Below are 27075 nucleotides of genomic sequence, written 5' to 3' on the forward strand. Positions count from 1 at the left end.
TAAATGTTCATTGCTTTTGGAACTATTCTAGAGTGAAGTTACACATTGAACAATGTTTTTTACCTGAATTATTAAGGACATGCATCTCCCACCTTTCTAAAATTTTCCAAGATGGTAATTTATAAAATGTGTAGTCCTGTGATTCTTAATTTTCTACAGAATCTTACATTGCTGGTAGTGTCTCACACTAGTACCTAGTAGAAACAACCCCTAGGACTGAGACAGAGGGTGGTAAATCTCACGCTAGTAAACTGAATGCACTGTTTTGCATTAACACTCTCGGGACAGGGCACTTCTGTCTCTGCTGAAGTCAGAATTTTTGCCCTGAAGCCAGGACTGTATTTTCACAACTCAAGCCGAAGCCTCTGTAAAAATACAAGGTGGGGGAACTCCTCGCAAGAGGATAACGGGGATGGTTTTATCACTCCTAGGAAGCGGTTTGAAAATACACGCCATGCGGTCTGAGTGAGCACATGCACCGGTGAAAACAGACGCTCTTTAGAAAGCGGTGGAGATTACTTCGGCAGCGAGCAGGCAGGGAACGTTAGGCGAGACCGAGATTTAAGGCTACAATCACCGGCACTGTCGCGAGCATCTTTTTGAACTTTTCTCCAGCGGATCCCAGAGGGCTTTCTGAAAAGGCGTGAAGCCACCGAGCGCTCCCGGGGAACCCAGCGGGCGGCTAAACGCGAGCCCCGCCGCCCCGACAGGGAGGGAGGCAGGGAAGGAGGGAGGGAAGGAGACCGTGGGGCGGCAGGAGGGACCCCGAGGGGCCCCGACGGGGCAGGAGGGGCCGCGGGGAGCCGGGGGCCCGCCCGGCTCCTACCTGGTAGGCGTCGGGGATGTTGACCGTCTCTCCGTGCTCCGCCACGTAGCCGATGATGCCCTTGCCCCAGGGCACCTGCACCTCGTTGCTGTTCTCGGTGGAGCCGCAGGGCAGCAGCGGGGTGCCGGCGTGCACGTCGAAGAACTTGGAGACTAGGCTCTTCTTGCCGGCGGCCGCCCCCTCCACGAGGAAGAGGGACCCCCGGTCGGCGTCCACCATGAGGCAGACGAAGATGAGGATCTTGTAGCTGAGGCTGGTGAGGTCCAGGTCGTTGGAGATGTCCTTGACCAGCTCCAGGAAGAACTGCCGCTCGTTGTGCTCCTTGAGGTAGCGCTTGTAGTCCAGGGCGGGCGGGGGGTACTGGGGCAGGCTGACGCGGGACTCCAGCAGGGCGCTGAGGATGTGCGCCGTGGTGGGGGGCAAGGAGCTGGCCTTCCGCAGCAGGGCCCGCCGCCGCACGCTGCTCAGCGGCTCCTGTGCCCGGGCGTGCACATGCTCGTCGTAGGTGAGGTTGACGTGGATGGCCTTGGAGCGGGCGAAGCTCTTCCGCAGCTCCTTGTGGGACGCCCGCCGCTGCAGCCCCCCGCCGCCGGGGCCGCCCGCGCTGCCCCAGCCGCCGCCGCCGCCGCCTCCCCGTCGCTCCTCCGACGGGCCGCCCGCGGGCGCCTTGGGCACCGAGTTTCTCCTCTTCAGCCACTTCTCCACCAGCTCCGGGTGCCTGTCGAGGAAACTTTCCACCGCCGCCACGTCGAGGCCGGCGTCCGCCGCCATGGTGCCGGCGGCGGGGGCGGCTCAGGCCATGCCCCGACGGGCGCCCGGGGCGCGGGGAAGGGAAGGAGGGATGGAAGGAGGGAGGGAGGCTGCCGGCGAGCGCCGCCCCTGGCTCTTGCCCGGGGGCGAGGGCTCCTCCTCGGGGCCGCGCCTCCTCCTCGCGCCCCTCTTTACTAGTGGTAGTATGGTGCGTATTAGCCTGGGTGCTTCTTCTGCTGCCCGGCTCCCGGCCCTCCTCCGCTTCTGCCCCCTCCCTCCGGGACCGGCTCCCCGTTGGGCGCTGCCTCTGGGGATGCTCCGGGAGCGGCGGGGCGAAGCCCTCCTGCCAAGTGCTGCCAGCGCTGGCGGCGGCTGCTGCGTAACCCAGCCGGCGGAGCGCCGGGGAGGGAGGCTGAGGAGGGCGGGGGGAGGACGCGGGGGGGCGGCGGGGGCGCCGCCGAGCCCGGCTGCCGGGGGAGGCACCGCGGGGCGAGGCGGGGCTGCACCGGCGGGACCCGGAGCGAGGGAGGGTGCTCCGCGGCTCGTTCGGGAATTTGGGAGCGGGGAACGGGGTGGGTGGGGGCTTTTGTCTGCCCACGCGAGTGCGGGGAAGGGGCAGCCTCCCGCGGGGCTGCGGGAGAGGCAGCGCGAGCGCTCCCGTTACAGCGGGTTAATTTATGGCAGCGTTTGCGCCACTTGAGCACTTCAAAGGACGGGCGGAACAAGCGGAGCCCTTGGGGGAGAGACCGGCTGAATTCCCCTGCTCGGATCCCGCTCCGTGCGGGGCCGGGTGCGGGGCCGCCGGGTGCGGGGCCCCCGGCGAAGCCGCCCCCCGTCGGGGCCGGGGGCTCCGCGGCTGCGGGCGGGGGTGCGGGGTCCTGCGGCACCGGCTGCCAGACGGAGAGCGGCCGCATGCACCGAGGCAGCCGGAGCGGGGTTATTTTTATGCGCACGTGGAGCACGTTTCAGTGCTAAATCGATGCCTACGCACAGGCGATTGAAAAAAAAAAAAAACACACACAACCAACACACCGCGGAGTCATGGATCCTAACACGTGAAAAATGTCTTTCATGCGCTAACCACAGACTGAATGAAGGCGGCTTCACAGAAATTCATGAATGGGAGCTCGGGCGGCCGGGGAAACACACGGGCAAACCCGCGATCAGCGGGGATCCCGAGCTGCCGGGCTCCCTGCCCCTGCTGCAGCCCCTCCGGGGCAGCAGCGGCGGGGCTGGGGGGGGGGAGGACAGGCACCGCGGCCCGGAGGCTGCTCGGGGAGCGGCGGACAAAGGCGCCCGCCTCCCGCTGCAGCTCGCCGGCTTCAGCCGACCCCCGGCCCCGCTCCGCGCCCGGCTCCCCCCGCGTAGGGGCGGCTGCAGCAGGCGGTCGCCGCCCCGCTACCGGCCCGCGGCGAGGCGGGGGCGCGCAGGCGCGCCGGGCTGGGGGGCGCCCCCCTTCGAGCACCCCCCGCCGCTGTTTTTTGGGGGAGAGAGCCCGGGGACGCCGCTTGTGGAACCGTCGCCCGCGCAGGGCACCGCCGGCCCCTGCCTGGCCTTTCCTGTGGCATTTGCTTTCTCGCAGCGCTGGCACAGACACGCCGCTTGCACAAAGAAATAGCTCGAGCTGCCTGGCAGGTACACACTTCCATCTCTCAAGCAAGGCCCTCTGGCATCTACGTACAGTTCAATTAATTGTGCGTAAATGATTTTTACCATCTCAGTGTAGTGAGGTTTGGCCTGAGCGCTCACACCAGGGTTTTAGTACAAAATGGTTACCGTGCAGCAGTGCTGTACGTGGACACTTAAAACAATTCAGTGTTTCTGTAAGGTTAGGGATAAACAAGCCTTTTCCTTAATTCTTCGCACAGTCTTGTGGTGTCTTTAGTTAACTTCTGTATTTGTTTTCGTGCTTTGATTAAAGCAAAAATCTGCATGTTGGCAATTTCTCAAAAAGAGTCAAGACTGCAGGAAGTAATGAATGAAGTATACAGACAACAATTTACTGTAATATCTTAATTGTATAGAACTCTGCAGCCCCAGATCTGTGTACAAATTACACTCATCTCTTTTAAAGACAAAATGTGACAAAGATTATCACAGTGGTTTGTCTGTTCCGTAAACTGAGCAGGCTTCATGCTGTCACTGTAAAACCTGCCACTGAAGCACACCTGGCCTGGTGTGCTTCAGTGACTTTTAGGAGAGACCCCTTGTCTCTGCATCCTGGCACACATCAAAGGATGCCTCCCTTTGCAGGATGAGTACACCAAGCTCACTGTATTCTGGGCTGCAGATTCATGTGTGGGCCTGGGATAGATGAGCTACAGCTTTTTTGTGGGAGGGACAAAAAACAAATGGATTTTGTTGGCTCCACAATTTCGCTGTGCTGCTGCCGTAGTTCTGCAGGTATGCTGCAGTGAGGTCCAGGCAGCGTGTATCCGATGCGCCTTACGCATGATGCACCTATTATCGGTGTGGATGCGTAACGCCAAGCCTGACAGCAAGTCAGGCTTTAGCCAGCCTCACCTGGTCTCTTAAGGCACAAAGCATACAGATGCTCTAAACGAAGCACAAGCAGAGGTGTCAGTGCATTTCTCAGGCAGAGTCTATTTCTCGATTGAGAAAGGCAGGGGCATAGCACTCTTCAAAACGCAATTGAGGAAAGCACTTGAGAAAACTTTTGTCATTCAGGCAGGTACTTTAATTGTCTAAACAGTCAATAGAACAAGTCCTAACTATTAAATTGAAAGTGGAAAGTATCTTACAGCTAGAGTACAAAAGAAAAGAAAAGCAGGTACTCATTCACGTGTGTCACAGAACTTTTCACCCCACTCTTACTCCCTTAGTTAAAAACAGAATTCACCTCTATGGAGCACTGTAAGACAACTAGTTAAAGCCCACAGTTGTCAAGCATTGGAACAATACTGATAAAATAAGTACCTGGGAACAGATACGATTAGTTTTGTACTAATGCTCCCTTCTGTGATGACATAAGGAAACCTTGCTTCAGTAGAGTTTTGTTTTAATCATTTTAAAATCATTCGTGTAAACAGATAATTACATTGTAAATCCCAATTCAAGTGGTAGAGATTCATGAGAAGGTTTTAGGAGGGCTGTAATCACCTTCATCAATCCTCCACTGTCCATGAAAATATGTATTACTAATCTCAATTGCTTGAGCTAGTCAGCCCTCATTCATCCTACGTGTTTGAGCATACCTTCATATATTAGCATCAAGCGGAGAAAAAAATCCACATCTCTGAAAGAAGACTGGTAGATGATTATGCTGTTTTAATACATGAAGGAACACTAACAACGCAGTGAGAAGGGTTATATTTTTAAAACAAGAAGATTCGTAAAAAACAAAAAGAATCTCAAGATTCTTTTAGGTGAACATAACGACTGAAAGGTTCCTTGTCCCCTAAACGTATCTGATATTCCACTTCCATCATCCTCATACAGTGTTCTTTTAATGTAACGTCATATTCTCCTGTCTACTGCATATAGTACCTTTCTTCCCAGATGGTAATACTGAGGGCTTTTCTCCAAAAGAAAAACTTAATTTAGTCATCAGTTCTAATACTTATAGGAGCTTTCCTACGTATGTAGCCACAACCAGATAATAATAGTTTCAGTGTTTCAATAACTAGTTGCAGAATTGGGCTCCCAGATCTCCTTAGAGAAAGGAACAATATTTTCCTGTAGTGCACTCCACAAAGGTCTATGAACTACTACATGACACAATATAAATAATGCTCACCTCTCAGTGTTATTTATTAGGATGCAGCATCTTAAAACACACATTTCTTTGGTTTTGCTAAGGCCAGTCCCTAATGAACAATAAACATCAAAATGCTAAAACCTGACATAGCAGCTGCTCAAAATTAAAAGCATTTGCACTGTTACTACAGCTGCTGCAGCCATGTTTCATGAAGAAGTTGCTTTTTTCAAGTATGCAATAAGATCAGCTCTTTCATTCTGCTTTTTAATTCCAGCAAAAATCATTTTTGTACCAGGAATGTATTTCTTAGGGTTTTCCAAATACTCCATCAGTGTACTCTCACTCCAGGAAACTCCTGAAAAACAAACAAAAAACCCCCACAGTAAACTGCAAGGCTAGCCCAACATCATATATTTACAACAATTACCAAGGGTCTAAAGTCTAAGGTGTGGTGGTGCTCCTGAACATAACGTGCCCACAGTTCAAGAGAAATGTGAACGTGAGTGTAGCATAATATAAAATGCACAAGGTGTAGATCGTGTTCGAGTCATTTTAGTAAATCAAACACAAATCCTTTTTAGCATCAAGAGTTGCAAGTCATTGAGCCAATTAACATAAAACTACTTACTGCTTTTAAACTATGTATCTTTGCAATTCCAGTAACCAGAAGATACAACTATCATTTTATTCAACTGTTCAAAATGAGTGTCTGCAGATCAACATTAAATTCATCAAAGTTGTGCTCCACTGAAGGGCCTTAGAAAAAGAGTAATCAATGGCCACTTCCTGGAATATCTCCACAGAAGCTGAAAAAGCATTAGTGTTTTCTTCCAACACAGCTAAATTCTGTCTCTGTCAACAGAAGCCTACTGTTGTGCTGAAGACTATCGAAATACCTCATCATAATGACATGTTCAATTTTATCTTCTGTCCTCCAAAGTTGACTTTTCCCATTACCTCAAGTGGATTTAGATATCACTTTGTTAGCTTTCTTTCAAAAATTACTACTAACATCTGTATTATTTGTTCACTAATTTTTCAATGAAAAACCATAATTAACAGATGTTGAAGTACATGATGTTTCACACCAAGGAATTACCATTATAAAGTGAATGTCAAAAAACAGCTCCCAGAAATCAAAAGAAAATAAAAAGTCAGTAAATTCTACAACACTGCAGTAACCAGAAAAAAAACAAGACTGTATTTGTAATTAATAGCTTGATTTAAATATAATTTATATTCAAACAATATCTATAAAACAACCCCCCAAAATTAATACACAGAATTATTTTCCATTTTTAGGTGCTCCATCACCTTTCAAGACTGACTGTACTAAAATACACAAGGCAAGTCATTAGTTACTAGTAGGTGATGATATTTAGTAAAACGTTGCTGAGTAAAACAACTGCAGCACGCCACAATGCCAGCAGAGGGTAGTGACCAGCAAACAAAATCTAGAAGCATTCTTAAGGAACATAAATGAAAATCTGCCCATTGATATTACAGAGTTCTGGGAAGCTATATACATTCTGACTTGCCATGCTAAATGCTGCAAGAATTTCTTTTTAATTTAGGGGATGAATAATTTTGTTTCTGAAACTATAGTTCAGACTCATGTATAGTAACGCAAAGTAGATGGCTGTGAGAGTAACTCAATGTGATTAAGCCTTGGTATTGTACCTCTAAATGTTTGTTTTTTTTTTTTTTTTCCCCATCTGTGTTCTCTCCAGCACTGCACCTCATCCATGTCATCTGTTAGCTTTACCTTTGTTCTTGTTTGCATCTGAGTAAGAAAATCCTGCAGCTTGTCCTGTTCTGCGGCCAAATAAACCCCAAAGATTTGGTCCTGTCTTGTGCTTTCCACCTTTTTCAACTGTGTGGCACTGAGAACATTTCTGAATAAAGATCTTCTTGCCTTTTTCAACATCACCCATTTTGAGCTCTGTCAAAAAATTTAAAATAAAATTGCACAATGTTATAGAAATGTTCGCTCTTATATTTGTCATCTCCTTCTGCAGTTTTAGAAAATATCTCCATCCATCTTGCACAGTAATAAAAGATAATATGCCTCAAACTAATGAAAATTTGACCTGGACTTAATTATGAATTTAAGTTTCAATAAGGCTTCGTTAAGGTGCAAAGTTTCTTAACACGATCTGGTTGTTGATGGTCATTAATTTTTTTTTTTTTTAAGTGACCTAACTTACAATTAGGGAAAAGCATCATGAGTTTTTTGCTGCATCTCTGAGGGATACTGAATATTCCACTCACATCTTTGGAAGTTAAGGTAGCTTTGAGTTACTTCCATGGTAAGAGTAAAGGTCAATGTACTTTTGTCTAGAAGACCTATTTAAAACATAGCAGCACCTCAGGATTTCCCAGTGGGTCACAGTGCTACTGAGAATGTCTCCAGAACTGTAGAATTCAACTCCCATCACCTATCCAAAACATCCCTCACTCCGGTCTATCCTCCCATACCCGGGAAATCTCTTGAAAGCAGGAAGGAAGCTGCCACCACAGTAGAGATGTGAAGATTCACAAGGATTATTCCCAGCCAGAAAACCAAACTTCTAGGAGCCCTTCCAGGTGCTTCTAGGTGCACCTCATCCTGACCTCACAGGAAGAAGCCACAGGGAGATGCAAAGCTTAATGTTTTCTAGTACAACATATTAATGTAACCATTAAAATATTTGATGAATAACCTTAATATTTATTGATTAGATGTTATTTTCTACGGTAATTAATGTAGAAGGACTTTTCAAAAATGTCCTGTAATCTGACATCAAAATAACCAAGTACAAGCATTTGCTTTTCTAGTATGGGAAAATGAAAAGTTGTAATTACTTCCCCTTTACTTAGGAATACATTTTGTTAGGATTTATTAAAACCATGCAATTATTTTATAACAACGTGAATATAAGCATGTCTTCAGTTAAACAATAAAAAGAATACTCTTGAGAACCAAACACAGCAATATGCTGAAATTGTTATTTAGACAGGAAATCATTGTAATGAAAAATGCAGAACTTGTTGAAGACTGTTTTCACAAATATTTTGTTTTAAATATGCTCCCTTACAGGTCCTATAAATAACATCTGTAGACAGTATGAATTCAAAATCAGAGGGCTGGACAGGAAAGCTGATAAATTAAAAGAACAACAACAAAAAAAAAAAAAGCAAAACCGAATATAAACAATAACAAACAATGACAAACAACAGTTTTAACGTGTTATTTTACAAGAACTAGGTCTTTACCAGAAGGGACGCTTTTGTGCATAAGTATAAAATGTGTTGTAACACCTTTTCCAAACAAATCCAGATAGAAGGAATTAAAAGGATGGCTTCAATGTATAAAGGCCTGAAAAATGAAGTCTGGTCATTGTAGATATACAACTTCAGTAATGGGGCACTTGAGAATGCAATCAATAAAACTGCTAAACAATGCAATCAGAGGCAAGCTATCTGTAGTCTAATAAAGCAAGAATGGAACAATGTTTGCTGTATCCAAGACAACTTCGTATTGTATTGATGATGACATGCCAATTGGGAAATGTTCAAACACAGTATTCAAAGACATATAATCAACCTGATCAAACAACAGTAATGACAGAAATTCACTGCAGTATAGATACAGTGATCAGCCAATTAAAAATCACTCAACAGATGCATGTTAGACAATGTTAACTAAACCAACAATGCGTAATAAATCACTAATATAAAGTGATTAATTTTATATAAAAGGGAGCTGTGGATTCTTTGTATTTGCCCAAGAAGATATTCGTGCTTCACACTGTGTTTGACTTACAGAACAATGTTAGGTTTACTTTTTACCATTCAGTTCTAACTTTTTAAAAATTTAATAGTCTAGAGAATATATTCAAAAAGAGTCTTCATCAACCACTACAGGGTTTTGATATTTATTCTAGTAAAAGTTAGTCTTTAAAAAAAATCTCTTCTGAGGTGAATGTTTCTTTCTGAAAAAAGTACTGGACAGAAGCTCAGAGAACCTGAGCTTTATACGCAGCATTGGTCTGGTGGCAGAGAAACTACTACTCGTATTTACTACTCATTTCCATCTCTGCCAAAGCAATCTGTACCTTCTTTAGAAATCTATTTGAGATCTAAACAAGCTATTTGAGATCTAGATAAAGCACAGAACTATTTAAGAACCAGCACAGTCTCTATCACAGGAGACCCTTCCCTTCCTCATTCTTCTAGAATGGTTACTGATAACCACACTGTGCACTAGAATTGCAAAAGTGCAGACAAATGCTGTTTTCCTTATCCATTCATAAAACAACAGCTAAAATTTACTTGACAGAACCGCTGGTGGTGAACAGGCACCAATTATCTAGAAAAAATGAAGTTTTTTTTTTTTTTTTTTTCTCCCGCATGCAGTCTGCACGGTTGACTAGCAGATAAAGCAGTGCTTCAGCACACAGTGAGAACCAGCCAGGAACTGGCATAGCTGAGAAAACAACACAGAATCCCACAGCCTGTTTGCAGAAGTTTTTCACATAACCAGGAAAAAAAAAAAAAGGAAATCCTGTTTTGTGCTAACAGGAAAGCAGCACGATTTTGAAAATGCCAAGGTGCCAGCTACGACAGCCACAGCCGCTCTGCCCTAACATACGTGTATCTTGGAAGACTCTTGTCTGAGTTCTTAATCTAAGACCCTAATTTGAAGATAGAACATACTACTTAAGATACTTAAGAAATCACGATATGAAAGGAACAAATGCTGTGTTTTTCTTCACAAAAAGGCAAATTGCATCAGCCACATAAGCCAGGGTCAGCAGTTACACTGGATCCAAACTCCACGTCCAAACTCCACATCACGTGAAGCGAGGCCGCGCCGGGCAGGGCAGAAGCCTCAACGGGACAACAGCACAGCACAGGAGCAGCCACAGCCAGCCACAGGATCATGCTTCCCTACTTAAATTACTATGTAGGTACCATCCTTTTTTAAAATAATAAATTCAATGTATAATTAGAAAGTGAAGTGCCCAGTGTGCGATTACAGCCCATGGACCATACTTCTTCTAGTGCCTTATCAAGAATGAAGAAGAAAATGTTTTCGTTGATTTGTCTCCAAACAGATTTTTAAGTGGTAATATCTTTCAGCTTGAAACTTCAGAAAACAATAGGTAAACCGAAGAGTTCTGCTCAGGCCGCGTCCCTTCAGAGACCCCCTCTTACTCTGTCGCCTTTCAGCTGGCCAGTGCTAACCGGGCCTCCGCCCCGAGGCCTCCCCCAGGGCTCGGCGCCCTGACGGCGGGGCTGGTGCCGCCGGCTCGGTGCCGCCGCCGGGGAGCGCCCAGCGCCCAACGGTCCCGCCGCAGGCCGCCCCTGGCCGCCGCCTCTCCCGATTGTTCCGGCGGGAGCGGGCGGCAGCGGGCGTCGTGCCATGTCGCAACTGTCGCAACGGTCCCAGCGGCAGGGCACCGCGGGGCGTGTTCAATGGCCGGTGCCGAGCTGGAGGTGCCCCCGAGCTCCGCCGCAGACAGGAGCAGGCTGGGGGCGGCCGGCAGCCGGAGGCCCCGCGTGCAGCAAGGCACAGGCTTGGGAGCCCCCAGCAAATGGCGTCCTCGGGTCACGGCCGCGACACGCTGGCTGCCCTGGTGGTCTGCTGGAGAGCTGCTTGCGTTCGGACCCAGCTGTTAGAGATGTGGTGAACTCTCCAAGCAGCTTTGTAGGAAACGACCTGGTGGACGCTTAAACTGACGGTGAGCCAGTGCCCTGGCTGTGAAGAAGAAGGACGGGATCCTGGGCTGTGTTGGGAGAAGTGTGACTGCAGGACGAGGGAGGTGGTCCTGCCTCTGAGCACCTGCAGTGCTGCACCAGGTCAGGGCTCCCCGCGGAACGGGAGACATGGAGCTGCTGCAGGGGGTCCGCGAAGGGCTACAGAGATGGTTATGGGACGGGGGCACCTCTCCTGAGAGCAGCTGGGGCTGATCAGCCTGGAGAAGGCTGCCCCGGGACTTACATATATATATGTCTTAAAGGAAGGTGCCAAGAAGGAGCCAGGCCCTTTTCTATGGTGCCCCGTGACAGGACAAGGGACAAACACCAGAGGCCGAGAGCTGGCACAGGCTGCCCGGAGAGGCTGTGGAGCCTCCTCCTTCCTTGGAGATGCTCCAAAGCTGAGGCGATCGTGGCCAGCCTGCCCTAGGTGGCCCGGCTTGACTAGGGGGCCGACACGGTGCCCCCACAGGTCCCTGCCCAGCTCCACCACGCCGCGGTGCTGTGACGCCGCCCCTGCGGCAGCGCAGGCAGCGCCCCACAGGCCAGCCCCGCCGCCCGGGGCGGTACGGGGCGGTGCGGAGGGGCGAGCTCCGCCCGCCGGCGGCGGGGCCTTGGCCCCGAGTGGGCGCGGGGAGGCGGGCGGAGGACATGTTGTCTCCGCGGCGGAAAGGGCGCTGCGGCCGCTCCCCGCCAGCCCCCGAGAAGAGCCAGCGAGCCCTGGCGGCCCGGGAGTCCAGCGGCGGCCACGCCATGGAGGAGAGCAGCGGTTTTCGGCTGTCGGCCGAGTGCCTGGACGAGCCGCCCAACAGCCGCGTCTTCGTGGTGCTGGGCAAGGACACCGGGGAGGCGCTGATCCGGGAGCGCTTCTCCCCGTTCGGAGACATCCAGAACATCTGGCTCTTGCGGGACAAGCGCACCAACGAGTCCCGCGGCATCGCCTTCATTAAGTTCGCCCGCAGCTCGCAGGCCTGCCGGGCCATGGAGGAGATGCACGGCCGCAGCCTGATCCCTGACACCAAGCCCATCAAGGTACCGCGCCTCCTCCTCCTCTTCCTCCTCCCTGCCGGGAACGGGGCTGCAGCAGCCACCGCTTCCCTTGCCCGGCGGCCCCCAGCTTCCCTCCCTTCTCAGCATGGCGGCAGGAGGGCGGCAGGCCTCGGCCGCCGGGCCCGGGCTTGCCGGCTTCGAGGAGCGGTGGCCTCCACGTACAGAGGTGAAGCCGCCCCCTGGGGCCGCCTGGGGCGGGGGCCGGCCGGGAGCAGCGCCCCCAGCGCCCTCTGCCCCCCTCGTGGGGAAGCGGGCAGCGAGCTGCCTGCCTCAGCTTGGCTGCGAGAGCGAAGCGCCGCTGGGAGCTTAAACCAGGGAGCTTTTAATCTTAGGCACGTGTTTTATTGAAACTTTTTTTTTTTTTAGATCACTTGCTGGTAGGTTTCAATCTCTCGAACTGTTTTCATAGTCCCCAAATAAACATAGAATCAGAATGGCCTGGGTTGGAAGGGACCTTAAAGACCCCCTGCCATGGGCAGGGATGTTACCTACTAGATCACTTTGCCCAGGGCCTCATCCATCCTGATCTTGAACGCCTCCAGGTGAACTGTAGGAATAAAGTTTAATTAATTATTTTTTTTGTTGTTGATTGCATACTAGGGCTGGCCTGTTGCAGTGATGCATTTGTTGCTACCTCAGATGCCCCTTGTAACATTGGTCGTGCTGGATTGAGTTTTGATATTCCTGACTGTTTTTCATTATCTCAAGTGAGAATTTCCGGCCAGTGTTCTGCTTGAGAAACCAGTGGGGGTGTACCATACTTATAGGTCTCCTTTTGCAGGTGCGTCTATGATGAGAGATGTTCATGTTCACATTAGGAGGGCTGTGTTATGTGAAAGATAAATACAAAGATTTGTTTTAAAAACAAACTTGATATGTGACTAAGCCCTTTTTTTCCATTAATTAATGTCTATGTAATTTTCTTGTTAGGTATTTATTGCACAGTCAAGAGCTTCTGGAAGCCACCGAGATGTTGAAGATGAGGAGCTTACACGTATCTTTGTTATGATACCAAAGTCCTATACAGAGGAAGATCTGAGAGAGAAGTTTAAGGTACTAATTTGCTAATTATTATTTTAAACTAGCTTTTTTTTCTTAATTTATCAGAAGGGCTTTTTCAAATATTTTTAATTAATGCACTTTTTATTTGTTCTAGATGTATGGAGACATTGAATATTGCAGCATTATTAAAAACAAGACTACTGGAGAAAGTAAAGGTTTGGGCTATGTGAGGTATTTAAAACCATCACAAGCTGCCCGAGCAATTGAAGAGTGTGATCGAAGTAAGAATCTTACTGAATTCTTTAAAGTTTCTCACGATGAGTGTGTACCATCATTTGTATACCTTTAAATTTTCAGTTTTGTTTGCAGGCAAATTATTTATTCTGTAAGCACATTTTGAGACAAAAAAATATATTGCAAGTAAAAATAGTATTACTAATGTTCACCTGATTACATCCTTGCATTCCAAACTCTTTTCACTGATATTACTTACAGAGTTTGGTAAACGAGTGCAGTGCTTTTCTTACATGAATCATCATCAGTCTGTAATGTAGCCTCCACACACAGGAGAACGTGATTTTTATGTATCCTTGAGAACTTGTTTTCCAACAAAAACATATCACTGTATTTGACATAAAACTTTATTTGATAATCCTTAGGGATTCTGTTGTGATCACATTTACTTAAGAACAAAATCAGGCTAATTGAAGTTTTTATTTTTTAAACTTAATTCAAAGATTAATCTCTTACAGAAAGTAAGACTTGGCCCCACTTCATGATCAACCATCATTTACACCCTAGCACCAAATCTTAGCAGCAGCCTTCCAGTCCAACCTCCTGTTCAGTGTTCACTTAATCACAGATTTTAAACACCTTGGCATGTGGGTGTGTTTTTTTTGTTTGCTTGTTTTTGGTTTAAGTAATATACCTGGTATATCATAAGTAGTTCTACACGAATGTTTTATCCCTTTACAAGAATTGTCACAAATATGAGCCTGAGATTGCTTAACTGTTAAATTTTCTTTCTTAGTTAGTAATACCTAAATTACTGATAAGCAGAACCTAGATCAGTACAAAACATGAATGAGCAGTTACAGTTCTGTGGAAATTCAGCTGACTGCCTCTACAACATCTCTGGGTCCTGCAAAGTATCTCAGGATGATTGAAACAGGAAGGGACCTCTGGAGGTCTTGTCTTCCCTGCTGCTTAAGCAGGGCAGCCTAGGGCAGGCTGTCTGGAACCATGTCTAGGCAGCTTTGAATATCTCCAAGGATGGAGATGGCACAGCTTTCGGGGGTAACTTGTTCCAATGCTTGGTCACCCCCAGAATAAGTAGGCTTTGTTGCACTTAACACGTGAATATGTTTTACGTGGAGTGTGTTAACTTTCATGTCATTGATTATGTCAACATTCAAGAGTTATACATTAAAAGATAGCGCTTAAATGGGTTTTCTGAATAATATATTGCTAAATACAGTACTTGGAGAATGCAGATCTGGTTGTAGATATTTTGGGTACATTGAGGTGTTCTTTTATGTGATTGTTTCTTTTAGGCTACCGGGCCATTTTGGCTGAACCTAAAAATAAGTCATCAGAGTCTTTTGAACATGAATACTATAGTAATAACACAAGACAAGAACCAAGAGGAAATGCATTTCCATTTTGTAAGTCACAGCTTTTTATAGTAAAAATGATTTGTAGTCGCAATCACAATGTAAGAGTGCGGTTTGGTAGAAGGGAGGCTAATGGAGGTTTAGTTTGACAACTAATAGATTGAGTTAGAAAATGAGTCAGGCATTTCATTTCAGTATTTTCATGGTTTGCTTTGCTCTAGTTGCCTGATTATTTCAAGACCTGCATTGATGAAATAAACATGTTACCTTTAGTGTTTAATTCACTTAGAATAATTTTAAAAGTTGAATGAAAAATACATTTGAAATGAAGGCTTGCTAGTGTGATGACTTTGATTTATTTATTTTTATGTTGATTCTTGAGGTGGGCAGCCAGAGTTTTGTAGTTTTGAAAAAAATGAGAGCCGAATTCAGGAGTCAGTCTCCAAACGTCTGTCAGTGGTATCACGGCTTCCTTTCGTCCAAGAGCAGCTGTTTGCCCTCTTTGATCTAGTCCCAGGACTAGAGTATTGTGATGTTCAGCGAGATCCTCATACTAATAATGGTAAGTAAAGTACAAAAAAAACTTCACTTTTTTTTTTTCCTATTGTTGTGGTTTAACCCGGCTGGCAGCTAAACACCACACAGCCGTTTGCTCACCCTCCCCCCTCCCTTTCTGGGATGGGGGAGAGAAACGGGAAAGTGAAGCCTGTGAGTTGAGATAAAGACAGTTTATTAAGACAGGAATATAATAATAATAATAATAATAGTGATAATGATAATAGTATTAATAATAATAATGTTTAAAAAAACAAGTGATGCACAATGCAATTGCTCACCACCCGCTGACCGATGCCCAGCCTATCCCCGAGCAGCCGGCCCCTCACCCCGGCCAGCCACCCCTATATATTGTTCAGCATGATGTCAGATGGTATGGAATACCCCTTTGGCCAGTTTGGGTCAGCTGCCCTGGGTCTGTCCCCTCCCGGCTCCTGCTGCAGCCCCAGCCTGCTCGCTGGCAGGACAGAGCGAGAAGCTGAAAAGTCCTTGGCCTGGTGTAAGCACTGCTCTGCAACAATTAAAACATCAGCATGTTATCAGCGCTCTTCTCATCCTAATCCAAAACATAGCACCCTACCAGCTACTAGGAGGAAAATTAACTCTGTCCTAACTGGAACCAGGACACCTATGAAGGGAACACCACCTTTTAATTGTACTCCAGTACATTCAGATTGCAAAATAAAGTAGTTGTGGGAAAGAATTAATGTTCTTATGTACCAATGCTGGCTGCTATTACCGATGCATGAGCCCAAAAATTCAGTTTTGTTTGAACACCTGTTTACAGATAACTAACAATAAATATAAATAAGGTTAATAGAATCTCAAGAAGGGAAGAATCAAAAATATGAGAATTAACGTTTTGGTCAAGTGAAGTTAATAGTTTGGGGTATAATAGAAGAAGAAAAATTTTTGAAAATTAAATGTCTAGCTTGAATGTTCTGTAAACAGATAATTTAGTTTTCATCTTGAAATAGCTGTGTGTGTATTTGTCCAAGAGCAGACATGAGTAAACAGGATGAAATAATTCCAAACAAAACTTGTTTTGTATTGGAAGAAGTGTTTTTATTTCAGTCTTGTTGTTTTGCTGTAGCTGAGAAAAGCATGAAAGAGTGCTCTACTGAAACAAGCTTGAAATGGAAACAATTCAGAGTGTTATGTTGTAACTTTACAGTACTTGAGATTCATTTGTTGATGGAATAATTGCATTTTAAGCTGAAATATGTAACATTTTTTTTCTAGTTTTGTCTTGGGGAAGAAGACATGTTTTGTTATGTTGCTTTATTACTATATTTTCAAATTAATAAAAATAAAGCTGATTTATCACTAGTTAATTTCACAGAAGTTTTATTAACAAATATTAATGTTGCTAGTAAGGAATGCACTGTGTGGTAAAGAGACCTAGGAATTTTGTAGCATCAATGACTGACTAATATGTAGCTTGATCCTACTACTTGCTTTATGTGAGTGTAGTTTGTTAGGATGTACTTGTATTGTGCTGAAACCATGTGCACTGTATTTGTAGGGTATGCTGTGATTCAGTACAGTACTGCTGCATCAGCTATATATGCCAAGTATAAACTACATGGTTTTGAGTATCCTCCTGGAAACAGATTAACTGTCATTTTTCTAGAAGATGGGAACGATAGTTCAGAGTAAGTACTAATACATAGAAAAACTTGTAACCTGTTTTCTAGAGAGCAAAACTATTATTAATCTTTTATTTCAATATGAAAAGGAACAGCCATGTCACTAATATAGTTTCATATTTGGAGATAATATTTTCTGAAATCCAGGTGTGTTTTTTTAATAGTTTAGAATGAATCTCTTGACACTTCTTAGCCTGGTAGAGAAAGAAAACCTCATCTAAAACACATTATTGCCTTGTTACACAATACGGGGACCTTTACAAAGATTCTCAATAAATTCAAGTTTTTCTAATATATCCTAGAAATATGTATTCTAGTCTTTTTCTATTTAAAAACAGGTATCACCTACTTGATCTATTGGCAGTGTTTGTAGTATTGCAAACACTGCCAAGAGATCATGTAGGTAGAATAAAACTGTTACTGCTGAGGCTTTGATACCTGCATTGTATGAGGATTGTCAGGTTTTACTGTAAACCATCTCTTGTTTGTTCCTGTGATTTGAATGCTCATTAGAAATTGGCATGGCTTAGGTGCCTTCCAGTATTGAAAACTTCAGCTTAGTTTCATCCTAAATTAGTCTAGTTTGTCATCAAAGCTATTCCAGGATATGAATGAAAAGACTGTACGGAGGGACAATTGGGAGATTCACTTCAGAAGTACATGCCTGCTTTAAACTAAAACGATAATTCATTGCAACCATCCTTCTTGCAAATGTTTTTCTTTACTCTTCGGTACTTCCTATTACTTCATGGCCTTATAACACCGGGCTACAAAGATGTTGAAGGGCCTATAGGGGAAGACGTATGAGGAGTGGCTGAGGTCACTTGGCCTGTTCAGCCTGGAAAAGAGGAGGCTGAGGGGAGACCTCATCGCGGCCTACAGCTTCCTCATGAGGGGGAGTGGAGGGGCAGGCGCCGGTCTGTTCTCTTTAGTGACCAGTGATAGGACAGGCAGCACAGAGGGGGTGGTGGTGTGGCATTCTATATTAGAGAGTGTTTTGATGTTGTGGAACTTGAGGCTGGGACTGATAAGGTTGAGTCTCTGTGGGTTAGGATCAGTGGGAAGGCCAACAAGGCAAGCATCCTGGTGGGGGTCTGTTATAGACCGCTGAACCAGGATGAGGAGACTGATGAGGAGTTCTACAGGCAGCTGGCAGAAGTTGCAAAATCGTCAGTGCTTGTTCTCGTGGGGGACTTCAACTTCCCAGACATACCCTGGAAGCACAACACAGCCCAGAGAAAGCAGTCTAGGAGGTTTCTGGAGAGCGTGGAAGATAGCTTCCTGACGCAGCTGGTTAGAGAGCCTACCAGGGGAGGTGCCCCGCTAGACCTTCTGTTCACAAACAGTGACGGACTGGTGGGAGATGTGGTGGTCGGGAGCTGTCTTGGGAAGAGTGACCACGAAATGGTAGAATTCTCTATTCTCGGCGAAGCCAGGAAGGGGACCAGTAAAACCGCTGTCTTGGACTTCCGGAGGGCTGACTTTGAGCTGTTCAGGACACTGGTTGGCAGAGTCCCTTGGGAGGTGGTTCTGAAGGGCAGAGGAGTCCAGGAAGGCTGGGCACTCTTCAAGAAGGAAATCTTAATGGCTCAGGAGTGGTCTGTACCCACGTGCCTAAAGACGAGCTGGCGCGGAAGAAGACCGGCCTGGCTGAACAGAGAGTTGTGGCTCGAGCTTAGGAGAAAAAAGAGGGTTTATAATCTTTGGAAAAGAGGGCGGGCCACTCACGAGGACTATAAGGTTGTTGCGAGGCTGTGCAGGGACAAAATTAGAAGGGCCAAAGCTCATCTGGAGCTCAAAAGCTGAGGTGCTTAATGCCTTCTTTGCCTCAGTCTTTAGCGGCAAAACCGGTTGTTCTCTGGATACCCAGTACCCTGAGCTGGTGGAAGGGGATGGGGAGCAGGATGTGGCCCTCACTATCCACGAGGAAATGGTTGGCGACCTGCTACCGCACTTGGATGTACGCAAGTCGATGGGGCCGGATGGGATCCACCCGAGGGTACTGAGCGAACTGGCGGAGGAGCTGGCCAAGCCGCTTTCTATCATTTATCGGCAGTCCTGGCTATCGGGATGTCCTAGTCGACTGGCGGCTAGCAAATGTGACGACCATCTACAAGAAGGGTCGGAGGGTAGACCCGGGGAACTATAGGCCTGTTAGTTTGACCTCAGTGCCAGGGAAGCTCATAGAGCAGATTATCTTGAGTGTCATCACGCAGCACTTGCAGGGCAAGCAGGCGATCAGGCCCAGTCAGCATGGGTTTATGAAGGGCAGGTCCTGCTTGACGAACCTGATCTCCTTCTATGACCAAGTGACATGCTTAGTGGATGAGGGAAAGGCTGTGGATGTGATCTACCTTGACTTCAGTAAGGCTTTTGACACCGTTCCCCACAACATTCTCCTCATGAAACTGGCTGCTCGTGGCTTGGACTGGCGTACGCTTCGTTGGGTTAAAAACTGGCTGGATAGCCGGGCCCGAAGAGTTGTGGTGAATGGAGCCAAATCCAGTTGGAGGCCGGTCACTAGTGGCGTCCCCCAGGGCTCAGTGCTGGGGCCGGTCCTCTTCAATATCTTTATCAATGATCTGGATGAGGGGATTGAGTGCACCCTCAGTAAGTTTGCAGATGACACCAAGTTAGGTGCGTGTGTCGATCTGCTCGAGGGAAGGAAGGCTCTGCAGGAGGATCTGGATAGGCTGGACCGATGGGCTGAGGCCAACTGCATGAAGTTCAACAAGGCCAAGTGCCGGGTCCTGCACCTGGGGCGTAACAACCCCAAGCAGCGCCACAGGCTGGGAGATGAGTGGTTGGAAAGCTGCCTGGCAGAGAAGGACCTGGGAGTACTGGTTGATAGGCAGCTGAATATGAGCCAGCAGTGTGCCCAGGTGGCCAAGAAGGCCAACAGCATCCTGGCCTGTATAAGCAGCAGTGTGGCCAGCAGGTCTAGGGAAGTGATTGTCCCCCTGTACTCGGCTCTGGTGAGGCCGCACCTCGAGCACTGTGTTCAGTTTTGGGCCCCTCGCTACAAGACAGACATGGAGGTGCTCGAGCGAGCGCAGAGAAGGGCGACCAAGCTGGTGAGGGGTCTGGAGAACAAGCCTTACGAGGAGCGGCTGAGGGAGCTGGGATTTTTCAGCCTGGAGAAGAGGAGGCTCAGGGGCGACCTTATCGCTCTCTACAGGTACCTTAAAGGAGGCTGTAGAGAGGTGGGGGTTGGTCTATTCTCCCACGTGCCTGGTGACAGGACGAGGGGGAATGGGCTGAAGTTGCGCCGGGGAGGTTTAGGTTGGATGTTAGGAAGAACTTCTGTACTGAAAGGGTTGTTAGGCATTGGAATGGGCTGCCCAGGGAAGTGGTTGAGTCGCCATCCCTGGAGGTCTTTAAGAGACGTTTAGATGTCGAGCTTGGTGGTATGGTTTAGTGGAGGACTTGTTAGTGTTAGGTAAGAGGTTGGACTGGGTGATCTTGAGGTCTCTTCCAACCTAGACGATTCTGTGATTCTGTGACCCGAGGGAATGGTGTCAGGCTGTGACAGGGGAGGTTCAGGCTGGACATCAGGAAGAGGCTCTTCACCCAGAGGGCGGTTGCACACTGGAACAGGCTCCCCAGGGACGTGGTCAAGGCACCAAGCCTGTCGGAGTTCAAGAAGCGTTTGGACTGTGCTCTTACTCAAATGGTCTGAATTGTTGGGTAGATCTGTGTGGTGCCAGGAGTTAGACTCGATGATAGTTATGGGTCCCTTCCAACTCGGGATATTCTATGATAGGCTATGAATCCATGCAAATATGCAATTGCTTTTCTTATTCCCCAATAGAACAAAGGAAAAAATACTGGAGAATGAGAGCTGGAAATGAACTTCCTGCGATTAATGTTCTGACTTCTGAATAGAATTTCTGTGCTCTCTATTGAAAGAAACAGGTGAAATTTGTCCCTTTGTTCTTCTAGGCATCCTTCACAAAAAGTTGTGGGCTCTGTAGTTAGTTTTCTTTTTTACTATAGTACTGGAGTACTATAGAGGAAAGTTTTGTATCTCTGTATGTAGAAATACAAGTGTTGTCAGTGAGTTCCAGGTAGTGTATGTACTTTCAGACCACATTTAGTATGAAAGCCTGACTTTCTCATTAGCTACTTGAGTTTACAGATTATTTTTTTTTTCAAATTTTAATGCACATCTTAACTTCAGCAAGAGAAAATAAAGATTTTTTTAAGGTAACTGTTACTTAGCTGTTTATCTAAAGTAGTTTATTATCACTTCTTGCAGCCTCATCAGAAAAATGGCAACACAACTGGTAACAGCACACGTGTCCTCAGTGTTGCGGAATAACAATCCAATTGTTCAGCAGTATAGGACACCTCCTGTAAGTTAATATAGTGGATACTGTTAATATCTGGAGTTTTTACTGACAATAAGAATATGTCAGTACAGAACGTTGCTCACTGCTTTAGATGCTACATCTTTAAAAGAGATACCTCTGGTTGGTTTGTGTATTTCTGTTTTCTGTAAATGTCTGACCTTATTTTTATTCGTTTTCCAATTTAACGAAATAACCAAAATAAATGAACTAAGATTAGAATTAACTGTTAGAGTCTATCTATGTCCCGTGGTAAGGACAAAAATTGTAAACTGAATAACAAAAACAAAAGTGTCAGTTTTTATCAATTATTTTATATTTGCCTTTTTTCTTTTCTTCCTGTCTCAGCAGGCTTTTGGAGGAACCTCTGGATCACAATTACTTCAACCCCAAACTGATGCCATACTTCCACCACACAAAAAAAAAGTTCCACCTGACACTTCTGTAAAAGAAAGGCTTTTCATACTTTTTCATCCCCATCCTTTACCTGTGAATGTATTGGAGGATGTTTTCTGGTAAGGCCCATAAATAAGTGTTTTCTAACCATGGGATATTTAAAATAAATCCTGAAAATAAAAAAGGTTGCAGTCAGGGAAACTCTTTCAAGAAAAGAACATGCATGGCAAAAGTAAGTGATAAGTAATAGTTTTTGAAACAGGTGTGTAATGGAATTTGCCTGGAAACAGATTGTAACATTACCAGTGCAACTGGTTAATTAATGATTTATGTTATCAGAAAGAGAATGTCTAGTCTCATAACAATTTTTTAAACAAAAACCATAGTACTTCCTGTTTTTGTATTCTAATCAATTTTTTTTTTTTGTAAAATGTTTCCATAAGGAATTTTAGTATTTTGATAGATTTCCACAGTAACGTTTTGAAGTTTTTTCTGAGATGTCCTGAGACATTTTGGTAGTTTGCGCCTTACGGGCAATATTTCAACAGTCATTTCATGCGACCTTTACACGAGGAGCAAAGACTTAGCTGAACAGTTCCTGCCATCTTTAAAACAAATTTGTAGCTGTTCAGCTGTTCACCAGTAGCTTGTCTACTTCTCTTCAACAGCATAGTAAAAATACATTTCCCTTTTTTAATAGCTGGCATTTGCAGTAGTTCTCTGGAAAGCCAAAATATATTCAAGGCACCAGGAGGGGAAAAGAAACATGTACCTGTGTGGATTTTAAAGCTATACGTACACGATGTACTCAGTGTTCTTAGCAGTATACTGGAGAACAAAAAGGCTGTGTTTCCTGGTCTTGACACTTGTATAACTTCATCATGAAGGAAGCTGACTTTTTCTTTTGAAGTTTGCTAAGAATCTCCTGAGACCTTGGGAATTTGGGATTTTCTGCAAGATTTTAGTTCTTGCTTTGGAAATGTCTTGCTGAAATGACTCAGAAAGGTGAATCAAAGCTGAAGAAGTTCATTTAAATGAGATGGAAGTGTAGCCCCTGAATTGTCTGGTGTTTTTTATTTGGGGGTGGGTGGGTAAGGGTTTTCTGTCATTGTGTTGTTTTTTTTTTTTTAAGTACTATTTACTGTTTGACTATGAAATAGAACAGCTTTATGTATTCTTTTAAATAAGAATTACAAGTACCAGTGAATTATCGTAACATTCAATGGAAGATATTGCCTATAAGCTCTTGGTTTTATTTCCATTCCTGCATGGAATTTTAGAGAAGAGAATATGAAAATTGGGGGGTTTTAAAGCATGGTAGCACAAGACTATATTCTCGTATGTATGCTATGTTGAATTCACAACTATGAAATCGCATATAGTTGAGGTTGGATAATAAGTATCAGTACTGCAGCAAAACCTCTGACCTAACTACCTTTATTATTACTTTTTCAGTCGTTTTGGACACTTGATAAAAGTTTACCTTGTGGCTGGAAAAAATGTAGGCTATGCAAAATTTGCAGACAGAGCAAGTGCCAGTGATGCCATAACTGCGTTACACGGCAAGATTGTGAATGGTGTCAGGCTTAAAGTAAGGTTGGCAGACTCGCCTACGGAGGAATCTAACAAACGTCAAAGAACTTACTAAGTAGGTGAGTACCCACTCTGAGCTGTTACTTAAGTTCAAGTTAGACTACTTGAAATAGTTAGAGGCAAAGCATTTTCAAGTTAGTTGTGAATGTCATGTTAATTTGAAACTTAAAAATTAGTTGTTAGCTAGAAATAGACATAATTTGTGTGTGTGCATATATAATATATATGGCTGTGTGTATGCTTATGTATACACACCTATTTTAGTGAAGAAATCTTTATTTTTGTAACATTTGAACAAATATAAACCAGTTGATTAATAGAAATAATCTTATATGCATAAAGTGAGTATCAGATCTTACTGGAAAGAGCACTGAAAAATAAACAGTATAAATGAGATCAGCTTGTACGTGTCTTTCTTTCATTACAAACACATGCCCTGAGAATGGTGTTGGATAGGGATACAGAGTTTAACCTTGAAAGAGAGATGAAGAAAGGGATAAATAAAGTGGATCTGTAAAGAATAAAGTGGACGTGTAAAGAACAGGGAATGTTGCCAGGTGAAACCAAAGGCCTTGACTTGGTTAATCTAGACTCTCAGAAATTGGGTGTAGCTGGAATGTGTTATGGTGAAGAAGATACTGTGGAGCCTGTTGTGATGGGGTTGAGGTGTATGTTTAAGTTAATTAGTTTGAATATTTTATGTTTATGGCCAATAAAAACTGGCAGAGCTCATATAGAAAAGTTTTATAGACTTCAGGAACCAAAATTCACTTGTTCTTTTAAAATACTGGCTTGAATCAAATTATATAAAATTTATATATGATTTATATATGTATTTTTATACTCAGGCCTCTACCAAAAGAGAACTATAGTCCCAGATAATTTCAGTAGCCATATTATTAGTGTAGTGTAATACAAGTTTCCACCCCCTTTGACCCAGTCAAAAAACATTACTTACAATCTTAACTCTCTTCACATCAATATTTTACTTGAAGTTTCATTCCTTGTACCTATCTTTATGTAGATACGTTCTATGACCAAGGAGTTAATAAAGACCAAGAGAGACTTTACCTGCAGTGTTCTTCTCCCTTTTTTTCCGAAGGATTTTTATGTTCTTCTTTTGTTAAGCAGAAGTTACTAAAAGCGTTCCTAGTCTTTATATACAACTTACTTGAAAACAAACATATTTTTTGCTTTCTTTCTGCATGCAATTGGTGCTAACACTCTTTAGAAAGTGTTTTTTTTTTTTTTTAAATCAGTAGCTCTGGTGAATGTAACTTCAAGTGATTTTTACCCATGCTTTTATCTTTATCTACCAAGTTTTTGTTTTTAAAGGTACTTTTTTTAAACTTCCAATAATAGAAGACCAACCTCTTTGTCACTAGCGGAAAAACGATGATGTAAAGTATAATGTAATACCAGGTCTCTTTTCATAGTAGGAAAAGACTACTTTTTACTAGAAAAGTGTAGGTATAATACACATCCAAAGTTAGTAAGATAATCTATACTTATATCTTCTCACTCATCTTTTTCTTTCATTTTTTGATTGTCAAGCTAAAAGTATTTTTTCCCACTAAATTGCTTATCTAGCCATCTTTTAGAAATAAAGCTTTTATTCTTCTGCTCTTTCGTAATACACCTCAGGAAAATACTAATTTCTCCAAAACTGGTAACAGGCTGCAGTCATGTCCTGAGTGAAGATGATATTGCGTGTGAATTGCAAGATTTTCTTTCTAGAAAGGAATGACTCTGAAGGGTATTAGAGCTTACAGATAATTAACTCTTCTACCTACTTCGTTACAAAGGGAATAGTTGAGAATTCTTGGGTTTATTGAGGAATTCCTGAATGTAATAGGAGGGAATATTAGCACTGGAGAGAAAGTATTACTGTCCACACTGTAAAGGTCGTCTAACAGTCTGAAGGATGTTAAGACGACAGAAAAATTATTCAGAGACAAAAAACTGAGTTCAGAAGAAGTTCAGAAGAACAGAAACTGAAGAGATGGCTTAAACTTCATCTATAAATATGCTTAAGTAAGCAAAGAGGTGGGTGGGTGGCTTTTTTTTTTCTCCCCACTAAACAAAGGCTAGTTTAGGATCCTAAAACTGTAGGATCCTGTGGTAGGAAGCTGATGCGAGGCATATTCACAAGGTAGAAATAAAGAATAAGCTTTTTAAGATGGTAATTACGAATTTGATGACTTTACATTGGAAAAATAATGTGTTTTGCAAGGCACAGACAAGTTATGATTGTATCTTGATTCTAGACTAAGACTTTTTTTCCCTATGGCTTGAGATATTTAAGAAATCAAACTGAATGTGTGATAGTGCTTTCTGCTTTAACATTTCAATAAAGTGTATTATGGTGCTTTAAGCTGTACTGTAATAAAATGAACAACTGGGAATGTCATAGATGCCATAGAGGATATATGCAGATGGGATAAGCAGAAGAGCAGGTATAGAATGGAAGGTATTGGTTATCACACCAAAACAGAGGACTTCCATTGACTGCAGAAGCTACTTTTTCTACTACACTAATGTGAAAAAATCAGGAGAGGATTAGCCCTATGTGTCTGTTTAGATTTTTTTTTTTGTTATTAAAATTGTCTTTTTACCTTCTGATTTTCATAACACCACTAACATCAAAAGAAGGGAAAAATTGATTGTGTTGGACTTCCAAATTCACAGTAAGGATTTGGGTACTAGTAGAGGTTACTGAGGTAACTAAAAGGAATATTTGCTAATATTTTTGAAATGTTTTTCCATTATAGCAAGAACTTTAGAAGTTAACCTTTGTGCACCCGTACACACGTTTTTCCAGAGTGACTTTTGAGAAGTTTGAAAATCCTACATCACTGATTTGGTTTGCATTTTTTTTTGTGTTGGGGCTTTATTAAAAGCACCAAATTTAATGTGTATTTATAATGATTCATTACTGTGCAAAAATACTCTTAAATAGTAGTTGTATCATCGTTGAAATATATATATATAAATAATATATATATATATTTTAAAAATAACTGTTTCTTATCAACAGTACACTGCAGGAAAAATTCTGGCTTTCACACACTGCTCAGAAAAAGAGGTACATCTCCAAAAGACAGAGAAGCACATATATGATAATTCTCTAAATATGTTAAGTTTTTTCACTTATGTTGTTGTAACACCTATTTTTGTTTTAAAACATAATTATGTTGCTTTTTGATACTATTTTTATACTTGTGTTTTTTCTACAGAAACTAAATAATGACATGACCCTCAGCTGACTGACTGACTGACTGAAAACGTGACTAGACATGGTTCCTGTGGACAGTGACTCTTTAATTGTTAAGAAAATTGATCTTTATATATATGTGTGTGTGTGTGTGTATATATACACATGGTACTTTGTTTTCCAAAATATGGCCATGCACCTATTTAAAAAACAAACAAAAAACCCCTATTAAGCCATCTAAAATTGTATGCTGATGGTTGTTCTTGTAGTAGCCTGTCATCTTGTATTACAGAAATATATCTCTTGTGTTTAACTAAATTCCTCCTCTAACAGGGAAAGTACGATGATGGGAGGGGGGATAAAGGAGTCAGCATTTTGGGGCTTGACTTGTTAATTGATAATGATTCAGATTATGACTGCTAAAATAGAAGGCACTTCCAATGGCCAGAATTTCATTGAAGTACATCAATAAATTAAAATTAAATAACTTTCAAAAACTACTAGCAAGTCTGTCGGTATTAAGTCAAATTCAAGAGAATGGCTGTACTCATAAAAATGATTCAAGTATGCTCTTAAATATTTCACTCATTTGGGCCAAAAGTATTCATTAAGCTTTAT

General features: G+C 44.0%; 3 protein-coding genes across 10 annotated transcripts in view; 1 reads left to right on the forward strand and 2 right to left on the reverse strand.

Annotated features, from left to right (window-relative positions):
• PDE11A (phosphodiesterase 11A) overlaps nucleotides 1-1735 on the reverse strand; it is a 135105-nt gene extending 133370 nt beyond the window's left edge. For all 4 annotated transcript variants that reach the window (XM_083841026.1, XM_083841024.1, XM_083841023.1 and 1 more), the window contains exon 1: nucleotides 827-1735. In XM_083841026.1, the coding sequence (XP_083697152.1) occupies nucleotides 827-1597 (771 nt within the window). In that variant the 5' untranslated portion in view covers nucleotides 1598-1735. The remainder of the gene's footprint in view (nucleotides 1-826) is intronic.
• A 2503-nt stretch (nucleotides 1736-4238) lies between these two features.
• Nucleotides 4239-10636, reverse strand: LOC310901467 (cytochrome c, somatic-like). Of its 4 annotated transcripts, none has more exons than XM_083841087.1 (3): nucleotides 8550-10636; nucleotides 7060-7236; nucleotides 4239-5649 (listed from the first exon to the last, which is right to left on the reverse strand). In XM_083841087.1, the coding sequence occupies exons 1-3, from the start codon at nucleotides 8569-8571 to the stop codon at nucleotides 5501-5503; spliced, it is 348 nt and encodes a 115-aa protein (XP_083697213.1). In that variant the 5' UTR covers nucleotides 8572-10636; the 3' UTR covers nucleotides 4239-5500. The 4 variants fall into 4 exon arrangements, with proteins under 4 accessions (XP_083697213.1, XP_083697215.1, XP_083697212.1 ...); XM_083841089.1 differs by lacking the exon at nucleotides 8550-10636 and adding an exon at nucleotides 7773-8542 and having other exon boundaries at nucleotides 4240-5649; XM_083841088.1 differs by having other exon boundaries at nucleotides 4242-5649; nucleotides 10494-10630.
• Nucleotides 10637-11629: 993 nt separating this feature from the next.
• On the forward strand, nucleotides 11630-26954 carry RBM45 (RNA binding motif protein 45). 2 transcript variants are annotated; one of them, XM_083841043.1, is made up of 10 exons: nucleotides 11630-12068; nucleotides 13017-13139; nucleotides 13243-13369; nucleotides 14642-14752; nucleotides 15084-15263; nucleotides 16782-16911; nucleotides 21164-21260; nucleotides 21603-21769; nucleotides 23106-23302; nucleotides 26480-26954. In XM_083841043.1, exons 1-9 carry the CDS (start codon nucleotides 11688-11690, stop codon nucleotides 23296-23298), a joined length of 1509 nt encoding a protein of 502 aa, XP_083697169.1. In that variant the 5' UTR covers nucleotides 11630-11687; the 3' UTR covers nucleotides 23299-23302; nucleotides 26480-26954. The 2 variants fall into 2 exon arrangements, with proteins under 2 accessions (XP_083697169.1, XP_083697170.1); XM_083841044.1 differs by having other exon boundaries at nucleotides 21606-21769.
• The last annotated feature ends 121 nt before the right edge of the window (nucleotides 26955-27075 follow it).

The sequence above is a fragment of the Anser anser genome, assembly GCF_964211835.1.
Source record: "Anser anser genome assembly, chromosome: 6".
Lineage (NCBI taxonomy): Eukaryota > Metazoa > Chordata > Aves > Anseriformes > Anatidae > Anser > Anser anser.

Excerpts from the sequence above, each read along its gene's own strand:
- LOC310901467 (XM_083841086.1), bottom strand. The coding sequence starts at position 7,300 with ATGACAAATATAAGAGCGAACATTTCTATAACATTGTGCAATTTTATT. Across the intron at positions 5,650-7,059 it reads AGATGCAAACAAGAACAAAG|GAGTTTCCTGGAGTGAGAGT; the intron begins GTAAAGCTAACA and ends TTTGTTTTTCAG.
- RBM45 (XM_083841043.1), top strand. The coding sequence starts at position 11,688 with ATGTTGTCTCCGCGGCGGAAAGGGCGCTGCGGCCGCTCCCCGCCAGCC. Across the intron at positions 14,753-15,083 it reads AGGAAATGCATTTCCATTTT|GTGGGCAGCCAGAGTTTTGT; the intron begins GTAAGTCACAGC and ends TTGATTCTTGAG. Across the intron at positions 15,264-16,781 it reads AGATCCTCATACTAATAATG|GGTATGCTGTGATTCAGTAC; the intron begins GTAAGTAAAGTA and ends CTGTATTTGTAG.